Below are 12,652 nucleotides of genomic sequence, written 5' to 3'. Positions count from 1 at the left end.
CAAATCAACTCAAAGAATTAGTGCTTATAAACAACTCCAAAAGCAACAAGTAGCAATCCAAACAAGCAACTTTCAATCAGAAAATATAGATTTTCAACTTTTTTTTTTTTTTTATGCGTATTTTTTTTTTTTGAATTTGATTTGGGAAAAAAATCAAATAAATGGTTGTAGAACAAATATTATTGATCAAACAATCAAGAATTTAAAGAAACCCACTTGGTGTTCAGCTTTCTCCAAATTCCTAACAATGGAGTTTAGTTTTCTACTAAATCAAAGAATTAAAGATGCTTTCCAACCAAGCAACAAGTAGCAACTCCAAACAAGCAACTCAATCTATTTTCTTTACATTCAATCATTTTCGTTTTTTTTTTCCGTATTTTTTTTTTTTTTTTTTGTACATTTGTGAATAATCACTATCCTACACCAATTTGGTAGTGGCAAATCTCATTTTAAAAACACATGCAAACATAAAGCACCGCGGTGTAGTCATTCATTTTTCACATACCGAAAAAAAATTTCATTATTTTCAGGTGTGTAGTTGGCATCCTCTGAATATTACGATAACACAACAACTTTGTTATGGACCATTTATTGACTCGCCTTTCTTTTAACATTTGTGTTACTAGGAAAACCTTTAAAAATGGCTTAAGAAAGAAAGGATCAACAACACAAACAACGCCATTTTTAACATCCGAAATTGCATTTCGAGTGACGGGACTCTAAACAAACTAAAGTATATATTGTTATAAGCACCACCACAACCTTTACGACTATTACACTATCTATTTACATTATCACCCTGTACATTTGTGTTACACAATTTGGTAGTAAATCTCAAACACAAACATAAAGCAGCTAGTCATTCATTTTTCACATACCAAGATTTCATTAACTCGAATATTACTAACACAACATATATGGTATTATCACAGCCAAAAATGTGCCAACGCCATTTTACTTGCTGTGACACTCTAAACAAACTAAGAAGCATGACCAGTAATATCAAGGTAACCAGAAATATAGGTATCACATAATGCTTCATCCTATTGACTGAAAACATGTTTCTCAACCATCTTGCTGAACTAGTCATGCCCACTCCGACTTTATTTATCTTGGTAGATTTGTACATGTTGGCTCCATCGACTCGACACTGCACTACTATTTCTCTTACTAGTCCGAGTCTTCGATTTGCAATGCCCTAGAAAGGAAAACACACCGGACATCGCAGCTTGAGCTTCAAGAGTTGATATTTCACAGGATTCAGGCCTACCAGAAACCACAGAAATAGGTCTGGCATTAAGTGCAGAATCATCTAGCTTAATGATATCGTCCTTCATTATATCAGCAAACCAGTCCTCTTCACCATCACAATCCTGGATCGATACAGCAAAATATTAGGACCCAAGCAAGAAATGGTTGCAAGTCAAGCATATGTCATAAGGGTAAAAGCTTATCCGCGCCCGATGTTTACACCAAGACAACAGATGCATGACATGTGTTTGTATATAGAGTTTAAGCACTTAACCATGGTTAATTAACATGTATTCTCTCCTCATCAAATCACTTAACTATAGTAAGTTTACATCGTTTGGTGTAAACATCGAGTGCCGGTAAGTATTTACCCATCATTAGGCTTAGTAAATTAACAAAGGAGATGAACACAAAAGACAGAATTTTTTTTGTTTTTATTTAATATCTTCATTTTCTGAAAGTCGAAAGAAACTATGTTACTCTTAATATGGGAAGGGTCAAAACCACAGAGAGAAGTATGCTGACACATTTACAAACAAGCAAACAGAAAATGGCGGTAAAATCAAAACCTTGAAGTAGCCAGAGGAATCGTGCTGAGAGAACTCTTTGGTCTAGGGCCGATTTGCTCAACCGCAGAAGTGAAAACTGCCGATCCTTTGAACAGCAATCCCCTACATGGACCAATGCCAAATTGTCCTGCTCCAGACACAGCAGTTGCACTATCAGTAGCAGCCAAAATTGAGCAAGACATTCAGCATCACATAACAAAAGATAGTTGTGTAATTTAAATATTAGAATACAAGACATAATTTGGTAGTTTTTCTATTATAGAGTTTTTATGATAATTTAAGTTTGATTACCTCATAAACTAATGCTATCTATTGATGATAATTGCCTATGTTCAATCAGATCTTTTAAATCTAGGTCTGTAACCACCATTAGATCGGTATTAATTTATCACCCACTCTTTGATCAGTAATGAGGTATAGATTCATCATTTCTTTCACAGATGCATCTTTACTTGTTCTTTGAATAATCCAAGCCATCTCTAGTTTAACAAGTGAAGAGTGAAAAAATAAACATAGGAAAGATGACCATCTTACCACAATTGTGAGAGCTCTAATAAGAAATACTACTATATTTCTCCTCAAGTTTTGAATATTAGTTTCATCAAAATCTAAAAGCAACTGGACAAGTCAATCATGTCATCACCAAAAATAGTCATAATCTATATAAAAGGACCTGTTATGAATTGTGGAATTCTTAGTCAAGAGCCAAACTATAAAGAGAACATACCTTCATCTAAGAATTGACTAAAAACAGCAAGACTGCTACAAGCCTACATAGTTAAGCGTTAGATTAGCGTTAGGCTCCAGCTTCATTTTGATACAACAAAATGTACTAATGGACATCATTCTAGAAGAGCAGTAATTTAGTAAAATCCTTTACTAGTAATACTCCAAATCCATAAGAGGAACCTCTCTTTAGATCTTTACCACTTAAGGTACCTTGATTTTCTGCGACTTACACAAGCTATAAAATAAAAATAAATTGCACTTAAGAAAAGAGCATTTTTTCGTTTCAGGTAAAAATTACAATTTCATGCAACACTGAATCATCATTTCAACATCGAAATTAAACAATTTTTTCTTCATTCTAGAAAGAGAACGTAAAATGAGCATTAAAGAGAAAAAGAGCTTCAATCTTGCTTATTTAGGTAGTGCCACTTTCAAATGCTCATGTGGAACAAATATTCTTCTAAAAGATAAATATATAGGCCAAATACATATATACGGCCCCTTAAACTTGCTAAGATTATTCATTTAAACACCTGAATTAAACATTGTACCTATTAGACACACATTATTGATATGACACAATGAGTGTATTACACTTATTTTGAGCGCGTGAAAGCCCCCAAAAATACTTTTCCTTCTATCTCTGTCTTCCTCTCTCTTTACCCACCCCTTGCACTGCGTCCACCACCGCCATAGAGCAAATCACGCCAAACAAAGATTTTTCTAGAAAACAATTACCTGCACAATTCTTTTAATTTTTAACTCGCTATTAATTCTTTAACCAAAGCATTAAATCATTTTTTAGTACTCTAGAGTTTCATAAATGCTATTCAGTTTGCGAATATTATTACCAATCAATTATTTTCTGTAAAGAATATTTTTCTCTTGGGTACCAAACACATTCAAGCCAAAATTCTCTAGAGAAAAATTAGTAGGCAATGACACTATCCTAAACTGAACCATACACATGGATTATATACTTACTGAACCATATACGAGGGAGTAATAGGTTAGCACCCTTCCCATTTTTTAATTTTCAAAAATAGCCCTGAATAGCCTTGCAAACACATGTCAATATTTAGCACTATCTCAATATGTAGCTGTAATACTAGTCTAGCTACAAAAAAGAATGATATTAATAAACTTTGATAAAATAACAGAGACACGTGATCATATAACCCTACTTGGATCTTGAGTACTAGTTTAAGCCCCGTTTAGATATGGTTTAAAACTATGATTTGAAAATACGTTTGGATATGCAATTTGGATATTTTATATTGTATTTTCTCTTATAGACATAAAAACCCTACAAATTATGAAAACTATCAAAATATTCTCAATTCTTATACAATCTTACCAAATGAGCAACTCATAGTTCATAATAAAATTAGTACACTACGAGAAGGTAGTGTAGGCCTTTCTAAAAAATACAACATCAATTAATCAAATTTTAGTTCAATAAAATCGAAAATTTAACATAAATAGTAATGTAACTACTCTTTAATATAATTCTCCCAAATAAATTAAAGATTGGCAGATATATATAAAGGCTGGTGGAAGTTAATGAGATTGGTAAATGATTGATGGGGATAATTGTTAAAAATATCTACCAATTTATGAGTCTTTTTTTATAAAATATAAATTTATGAGTTAAATTTTATATTTAAAAAAATTGAAACCATGATTTCAAACCCCGAATGATGCTTTCTTGGATGATTTGGAATTTGAAATCACAAGTGAAAATGAATGTCCAAACGCTGATTTGGAATCATGATTTGAAAACGTATGGCCAAACGCCTACTAATATTGAAATGAGTTGATTTGCAGTTTTAGGTGCCGTTTGGCCATAAATACCAAAAACTTTTTCACTTTTTTTGGAATTTTTGAAGTTGGAGTTGGAGTTGTGTTTGGCCATAGTTTTTGAAATTGTAGTTTTTGGTGAAATGTAGTGTAAAAAAGTGAAAAAAAATTTGAAAAACAAGTTTTTTTTGTTTTTGGTATTCTGGAATACAATTTCGGAAAAAAGTGAATAATTTTTATGGCCAAACGCTGAAAGTAAAAAAAGTGAAAAAAATTTCCAAAAAAAAGTGAATAATTTTTATGGTCAAACGCCCACTTAGAATGCCACGGCTAGGGAACTCAAGCTGTTTAATGTTTAAGTATTTACCATGTCACAAAATGATGTAAATTTATGAGAAAAGACATCATTTGACTCTTGAACTTGGCACGAAAACTCAGTTTGACAATTAAACTTAACTTGTATTTATTACCCCCTTTAACAACTTTCATTTCAATTATTTACCACCCTGAAAAAATAATACCACTCTCACAATGGGAAGTGTATTACACTCGCGCCACGTCATTGCCACATCGTTGCCACGTTGTTGCCACGTCATTGCCATGTCAAAAATTACTAACCCTTCATTTTTTGTTTTTCTTTTATTATTTTTTCTCTTTCTTCTTCTTTCCCCCTTTTCTCTTTCTTCTTCTTTCTCCTCAACCCCTCCGCTGCCGCCACACCTCCACTATCACAGCCGCCGCAGCACCGCCGCCGACGCCGCTATGATTGAACATAGCTCAGTTCGTTATCCTCACCACGTCATTGCCATGTCAAAAATTACCAACCCTTCATTTTTTATTTTTCTCTTGCTTCTTCTTTCTCCTCATCCTACCATAACCACCCATAAGAACAACACCCACATCTTTAACCCACACCCACCACCACCACCATCATCACCCCACCAAATTTCATCCCATTCCTTCTCAAATTCGTCCAAATTGGTTATTTTGGTTGTTATTGTTGGCTATTATTATTAGCAACCCCATTTCTTCCATAACTTTATTTTTGAAAGAAAACAAAAATCAAAATCAAGAAACCAAAAAATGGTGAAAATGATAAGAAAAGAATGATGAGAATATAGAGAGAAAGAGGAATTTGTGAAGAAGAAGAAAGAGGAGGAAGGTGGTGGGGGCGGGGCTGTGGCGTGGGGTGGGGGTTGTGAAAGACACGGTGGTGGGAGAGGAGCTGTGGCGTGGGGTGGGGGGCTGTGAAGAAGAAGAAGGTGGCGTGGGCTATGATAAATTCTCTCATATTTATCATGCATGGCCAATACCCGGTGATAATCCGGTATCGTTGATGAGCGAAACTGATATTTGATAAACTCTTTTACTTGAGTGATTTTGAAAAGGCCGATGTCCGAAGATCCCTTCCGGAATCGTTGTTTATATGAAACTGATACTTGATAAACTCTTTACTTGAGTGATTGTGAGGAGGCCGATGTTCGAGGTTCAATTCTGGAATCGTTAATTTATGAAACTGATATTTGACAACTCTTTTGAGTGATTGTGAGGAGGCCGATGTCCGATGGTTATATTCGGGCATCGTTGTTGCATGGCCGATTCCGATGTTATCCCGGAATCGATTGGAGTGCATGGGCTTCGTGAGTCCTCCAGAGTGGTGCCGGTGAGACTCCTCTTGTAAGCAATTAGCCAAGGTGCCGTCTATCTGTTTGGCAAAGATCCGGGACGGGTGGCACTCAGACTTCGCGAGTCACACTGGGTTGTGCTGCCGAGACGTCGATATTTCCGTCCGGAGTACATGTGTACATCTCATTTGCATAGCATGGCATGGCATGGCATCACATTCATACGATTATTGCATTGCATTGCATTATGACTTGGGTGAGTTGTCGTGATGACTGTATTGTAACGATTGTGTGTTGATTCTATTGAGTTGATTGTGCCAAGGTTAGATATACTCAGACTTATCATATGGGATTTAGATGCTAGACGTAGGTAATGACGAATAATTAGACTCGACTCTTGTGACTTATATTGCTGACTTGTGCCTGTTAAACAAACCTAAAACTAGTAGTGTATCGTGATAAGCGAGGTTGGACATGAAGGTGTCGTACGCATGAGTTCGCTCCTAAAACACGGACGAGCGACTTGGGAATGGTAAAGATGTTGAGAATCTCTGTGTGTGTGTGTAGCCAACTTATAATTTATGATAGATTAGTTGTGACCTAAATTAGATTGAAATTGTGATCTATTGTTTCGAGATATGTGACTTGATTTAGTGGTTATCATCATTATTCGTGAATTCTTTACCAATATGTGTTACTAACCATTGTCGGCCTATGATACCTACTCAGTACGTGTGGTTGTACTGATATTGCACTTGCTACACCCTTTTTGGGGTGTAGATTGTTTCAGGTGATTGATCGAAGTATATGCGGAAGTTATGCGGTGCTTGTCTGGAAGGCCTCCTCCCATTTCATTCCGGGATTGGAGGTTGAGTCTTAGAATATGATGTCACTCTGGAATTTACTTAGCCGCTCTTGTATTAGTCTAGACCGGGTCGTGGGAAAATTGTATCGTTATGTAACACTTGAGTCAGTATTTATAAATGAAATTCCGCTGTTTTTCTTAATTTCCAAATGTTTTTGAAAGGAAAGTTATGTGATTGAAGCGTTGTATAAACGAGAGGATTCGCCTACCAAGGTGGGAAGGTAGGTGCCCGCACGAGCCCAAAATGGGTCGTGACAATAACAAAACATCATATTGAATAACTGAAATATTATATTAGAAATTTTTCATAAAACAAGAGAGACACTTGATTATATGCTACATGGATCTTGAGTACTTATTTGAGATTAAAATGAGTTGATTTGCAGTTTTACAGTGCCAAAGGCCAGGGAAATCAGATTATGGATAAACAAAGTTAAAGCACTAACCATTTCACAAAAATAAGTAAATTCATTAATTTAAACGTCTGATACATCAACCTTCTATTCCAATATGAGAGGATACAATGTTTAGAGCACATTCTACCCTCTCTCTCTATTTGTATGACTATACCTCACTGGGACACTTGAGTTTGCGCCTAATGCAAACTATCAGTATGAGATTCCCCTCATCAATCGGCTTAAAATGGTAAACATCTCCTACACACAGATTATTATCGCGTACAAATTTGCCCCATCCTTAACAAAATATAAGTCTATCAGAACTGCGAACTACAACCGGCCAACTAGCACTGCCAGTCTCATGAATAGACATTTACTCAAATTTTTCCACCTTCTTCACGTACTTGTTGCCAAATATAGCCGGAATATTCAGCATAAAGTCTGTACAGTAAAAACGTGCTCAAACAGAAAACACATTCAACAACCAAGTGATCAAGCATCAAATGCTATGAATTAAAAAGACAACAAGAAGTGGTAGGCTACTTTTCATCACGATTCGAAGTACATTCAACTACTTCTAAAAATACCGTTTGATCAATACGATTCACTTAGCTAACGTTATTGTAAAGACACTCAAGTGAAAACTAGATGAAAACTTACTCAAAATGACGAGTTATTAGCTTCTGCTGATCATATATATCTACTTTTGGAGGTGAAATATATTTGTCCTTGTCAAATATCAAAGAAAGAAACACATTAACATTTTTCACAAATTCTCAGATATTTCACTTCCCTAAACTCTAAAGTACAAGGTAGTTAATAACTGCACTACATCTCAGAGAATTCTATCTTCCGAAAAAGTCCGAATTTCAAATCTTGATGCTTCTGTTTTCTTTAAAATATTCTTTTGTTGAGAAATTATTGGACATCAATGTTATCTCTAGAAACTTAACCTTGCGAGAGAAATTAAAAAATGCCATTCCTTTTTGACAACAAAATCAGTTGTATATAGTACTAACACTTTTGAGAATATGTAGGATGCATTACGGATTTATGCAGATGCAAAATATTTGCCATAAAAAAACTTACAAAAATTACTTTCTGAAAGTTGGATTTCTACATTATGACTTCGAATTTATTGATTTAGGCGTAGGAAGAGAACTCTAAAATCATATTGATTGGCACATAGGCTGGCAATGCCTTAAAGGGATAGGTTTTAATGCTAGAATTTAAGATTAAATGAGAAAACGATGCATTCTTTATTCAAATTTCAGAAGATAAGAAGATCAGTAGTGATTAATTAAGAGTGCATGAAAAATTGCTGTTTCCATTTAATTCCATTTTTATCTAATGTAAGTTTTTAAAAGTCGCGTCCACATCCCACCCCCAACCCCACGCCGTTCGTTCCTTTTTTACCTTTTTTTTTTTTTTTTTTTTTTTTTTTGTTCTGCCAGTATTTGCTTGGAGAATTTGAGCTATTTAGTGTGAATGAAAGATCAAAATTTCAGTAACTTATTGTTTTAGTTCTTCACATATAATATTTGGCACTTTAGACGTATCTCTTTAATTTTCCTCATGCTAAAACCATAAACCAAAGTACAAAATCAAAAACTACAATAGAACAGCAGCCAACTCCTTATAAAGACCGCAGTACCCTTTAATTTTACATGAACACACAAATTAATTTAATCTTCTAATAATTTTAACGAATTTGTAAACATTGTTGTCTCCAAAAAGGATATGTAGTTATTTGTAACGTCTAAGACACTTTTATCATATAAGCCTACACAAGTCTTGAGCAACCTGTAAGAACAAATTCTTATCAAGAGAATATACGATATTTCATATTGAAAGGAGTGAACTTTTACAGGGCCAAAGAGAGGAACTCCAGGCAGTGGATAAGAAGCTATGTAAAGCATATATCACATCAATGATAGAATGCTAGCTGTAAATTCATTGATTTAGATTTCTGGTACATCAACCTTTCTATTACAACCTCCCTCTCAAGTAGAAATATTTTACCCAAACATTAAGCTGAATGATCACAGAGATTTTGCCTATATTTTTATGACTACTTTACTTGGGCTATCGCATAATGCGAACTTTCAGTATGAACTTCTCCTCATCAATCAGCTTAAAACGGCAAACATCTCCAACACGCAAAGCATTATCGCGTATAAATTTGCGTATCCCTTTCCGAATTTCAAGTCTATCATTGGACAGAACATTAACGGGCCAACTAGCACTGCCAACTTGAAGAGTAGCCACAAGTGGTTGCTCCCTCTTCGAGTATCTATATCTATTGCCAAATGTAGCAGGAAAATTCTGCACAAGTATGTACATTCACAAACATGTTCAGAGTTCAGACACAATACACATTTAATAATCAAGTGATCAGTAACAAATGCTATGAATTAAAAAGACTACAACAAGTATAGAGAACTTCACATCATCATTCGAAGTATATTTAACTACTTCAAGGGATTTTAAATTGGCAGATAGTTAACGTGCAAAACTGGCTTGAAATTGCTGCCAGAATTTCTTTGGGAAGCTCAATATTATTTGCCTTTCCGGCAGTAAAGCTGTGTTTTAATGAATGACTCGTTCGAGAATAGATTGCTTTTAACGATTTATGCATACACAAAGTATTTGCGACTAAAAAAACTTACCATGCGTGCTCTTTTTAAGTGGGATGCCATAATGACAACTTCGAATGAAGTGACTGAAGCAACCAAGTGACCTGATCCATTAAGTGTTTGATCAGCTGGCCGAGCTACAATAGCTTTCTCTGCACCAGTTGCTTCTTTGTAAGTTGACTATTTTTGGACTTGGACTTTATAGGTTAAACACGGAGACAAATGTGTTGCACTGAACTAGCAAAAAATGTAAGATCTTCAAAGAAACTTACCCTGCGCATTTTCTTCATCCAGTGGAACTAGCTCAGGCTCTTTGATAGGAATTACGTCCTGCTTCAAGCTGCCATTTTTCCCATATATTTTAACATAAAACTTCGAGTTTCCAGCATAGGAAAATGTTAGAAACTCTCCAAATTCTAAATTATTTTCTTGCACAAAATCTGGCCAGCCTCCCTTGAAAAATAAATCATAGTCATTCTTTTCCACAGCAACCTTCCAAGATCTCGCCGCAAGATCTTCAAGCACAGCGATCGAAGGAATATCTCCATTGAAAAACTTCAGAAAGGCAGGTGGAATTCTCTAAAAAAAAAAAAAAAAAGGGGACAAAATTTATATAACTTCGCTTGATTTCCGGTGCCAGAAAGTTGTTGCAATATAAACAGTGTACAATAAGACAAGAAATGCTTTAATACAAATCGAAGTACAGTATACTAGGGTCATAATCCAATCTAATCTTCTAAATCTAGGGCCATAACCACCATTAGATCGTTTATTGTTTCATCATCCACTCTTAAGTCAGTAAGGAAGTATTAAATTGACATTCCCTTTGCAGATACATCTTTAGCCCTTCTTTAAATATTTCCAAACCATATTTAATCCTAGTTTCTCTGCAATTATATGACTGTAGATTGCACTAAATGGATTTATTTATCTCTTATATACAGTAATTGACTAAACAGACAGAAGGTTGCATTAAGTTGACGTTCAACTGGTGAAAGGCTCCTTAACTTCATCGAAATCATCTTAATACAACCGAATACACTAATGCATATCATTCTGAAACACCTTTGTTAGTTATTTCTCCAAAATCGTATTCCTAGAAAATCTTATACAATTAGTGCAAGTTCTATTTTGATACAACTTACACCACCCAAAGAAATACTCCTTGAGTCCCAATTTAAGTGTCTTACTTTCCTTTTTGGTTTTCTGACCCCACAAGATATGTTTTTTAGTGCAAGACCGGGCTGCCCTACTTTCCTTTTTGGTTTGTCCCAAATAGTTCTTCTTTCTATATTTAGTAAGTTGAAAATTCAAACATACTAAATGACAAATTTAAAATCATAAGATTCAAAGGACATTTTAGTACATTACACACATCTTTAATTTAGAACCACATATTCAAAAGTGTCTTTTTATTTCTTAAATTTTATGCCCCCGGTCAAATTAAAACACTTAAATCGGGACGGAGGAAGTACTAAACCAAGAAAGACCCTTTCCTTTCTGGGACAAAGTATCACAAATTCTTGCATTACTGATCCATCTTTATACATCAAACCTTTGACACTATTTTCCTCATTCTGAAGATAGTGTGTAAAAGAATCATTACATTTTATTTTATTTTCTAAAAACTTGCAGAAGGGAAAGAAAAGATTACCAGTTGCGGATAGCATATTTCAGGGTAATAAATCTTAAAAAACTCAGGAAGGTCATGAGGGATAAATACATGCTCCATTGGTTTCACCATTTTCTTGTTCACTTTCTTTCTCTGTCTATATCTTAAAAAAAAAAAAAAACTGAAGATTGGCTCAACTGCAAAACAACAAAGAAAAAGAGAGGTAAAAGAATCAGTAATAAGAAAATCATATATACACACTGTAAACAGAATACGAAGAAAATGGAGAATACAAATGGGCAGTAAAGATAAAACGAAACTTACCTCTTACTGTAGTTCACTTTCTTTCTCTGGCTAAATCTTGAAGTTAAAGATTGGCTCAACTACAAAACAACAGGAAGAAAAAAAGTAAAAAAAAAAAAAAAAGAGGAGGAAGAAAATGAAAACAAAATGAGCAGTAAAGATTAAACGAAATCTACCTCTTAGTGTAGTTCACTCTTGATTTCTGGTTTTCGGTACAAAGAAAAAGAAATTTTCGTTTGCTAGGATTTATAGAGGGGAAGAAGAAAAGAGAGGAGAAGGGGGAATAGGGTCGACCCGTTTAGGACCCGAATAACCTCTCTCCTTCTTATAATCTACCTCTTCCCGAGGTGTTTGAGATTTGAAAAGCATGCAGGGAGACAGTTGATTTTGGCATGGGATGATGATATAAGAGGTTTCACCAAAATGGGAAGAAAGAAAGAAAGAACGAGAAAAGGTGAAGGCTAAACATGAAAAGGACGAAAGCTGAAACAGCTTATAAACAAAAAAAAAAGTTGGGGATAAGTTAACTTTTTTTTTTTGGCTTATAAGCTGTTTTGAGCTTATAAGCTATTTTATATAAGTTAAGTCAAACGGGCTCAATTACTTTTTTGGACTTATTTTATGCACAAAATGACTTTAAGTTGGCCAGTCAAACACTCAAAAAAGTTGAAAACAGCTTATAAGCAACTTATAAGTCAAACCAAATGGGCTCCATACCAGTCATCCGAGCAAAGGGCTAAAATGATCCTCAAACTTGAGCATATTTAGTCGGAATTTTTACTTACTTCCTCTAAGAGGTAATTATTGATAATAACTATCTTTTAATTTATTTATATTTAGTAGCTACAGTGATTTTGTAAATTA

General features: G+C 34.7%; 1 protein-coding gene across 3 annotated transcripts; it reads right to left on the bottom strand.

Annotated features, from left to right (window-relative positions):
- Positions 1-9,168: 9,168 nt before the first annotated feature.
- On the bottom strand, positions 9,169-12,258 carry LOC132052676 (B3 domain-containing protein REM21-like). 3 transcript variants are annotated; one of them, XM_059444329.1, is made up of 6 exons: positions 11,965-12,258; positions 11,806-11,868; positions 11,528-11,677; positions 10,146-10,428; positions 9,907-10,025; positions 9,169-9,562 (listed from the first exon to the last, which is right to left on the bottom strand). In XM_059444329.1, the coding sequence occupies exons 3-6, from the start codon at positions 11,615-11,617 to the stop codon at positions 9,323-9,325; spliced, it is 732 nt and encodes a 243-aa protein (XP_059300312.1). In that variant the 5' UTR covers positions 11,618-11,677; positions 11,806-11,868; positions 11,965-12,258; the 3' UTR covers positions 9,169-9,322. The 3 variants fall into 3 exon arrangements, with proteins under 3 accessions (XP_059300312.1, XP_059300310.1, XP_059300311.1); XM_059444327.1 differs by having other exon boundaries at positions 10,146-10,452; positions 11,965-12,256; XM_059444328.1 differs by having other exon boundaries at positions 10,146-10,452; positions 11,528-11,682; positions 11,810-11,868; positions 11,965-12,256.
- Positions 12,259-12,652: the final 394 nt, after the last annotated feature.

Source organism: Lycium ferocissimum, chromosome 4, assembly GCF_029784015.1.
Source record: "Lycium ferocissimum isolate CSIRO_LF1 chromosome 4, AGI_CSIRO_Lferr_CH_V1, whole genome shotgun sequence".
NCBI classification, from domain to species: Eukaryota; Viridiplantae; Streptophyta; class Magnoliopsida; order Solanales; family Solanaceae; genus Lycium; species Lycium ferocissimum.
This window is presented reverse-complemented; position numbering and strand designations above follow the sequence as displayed.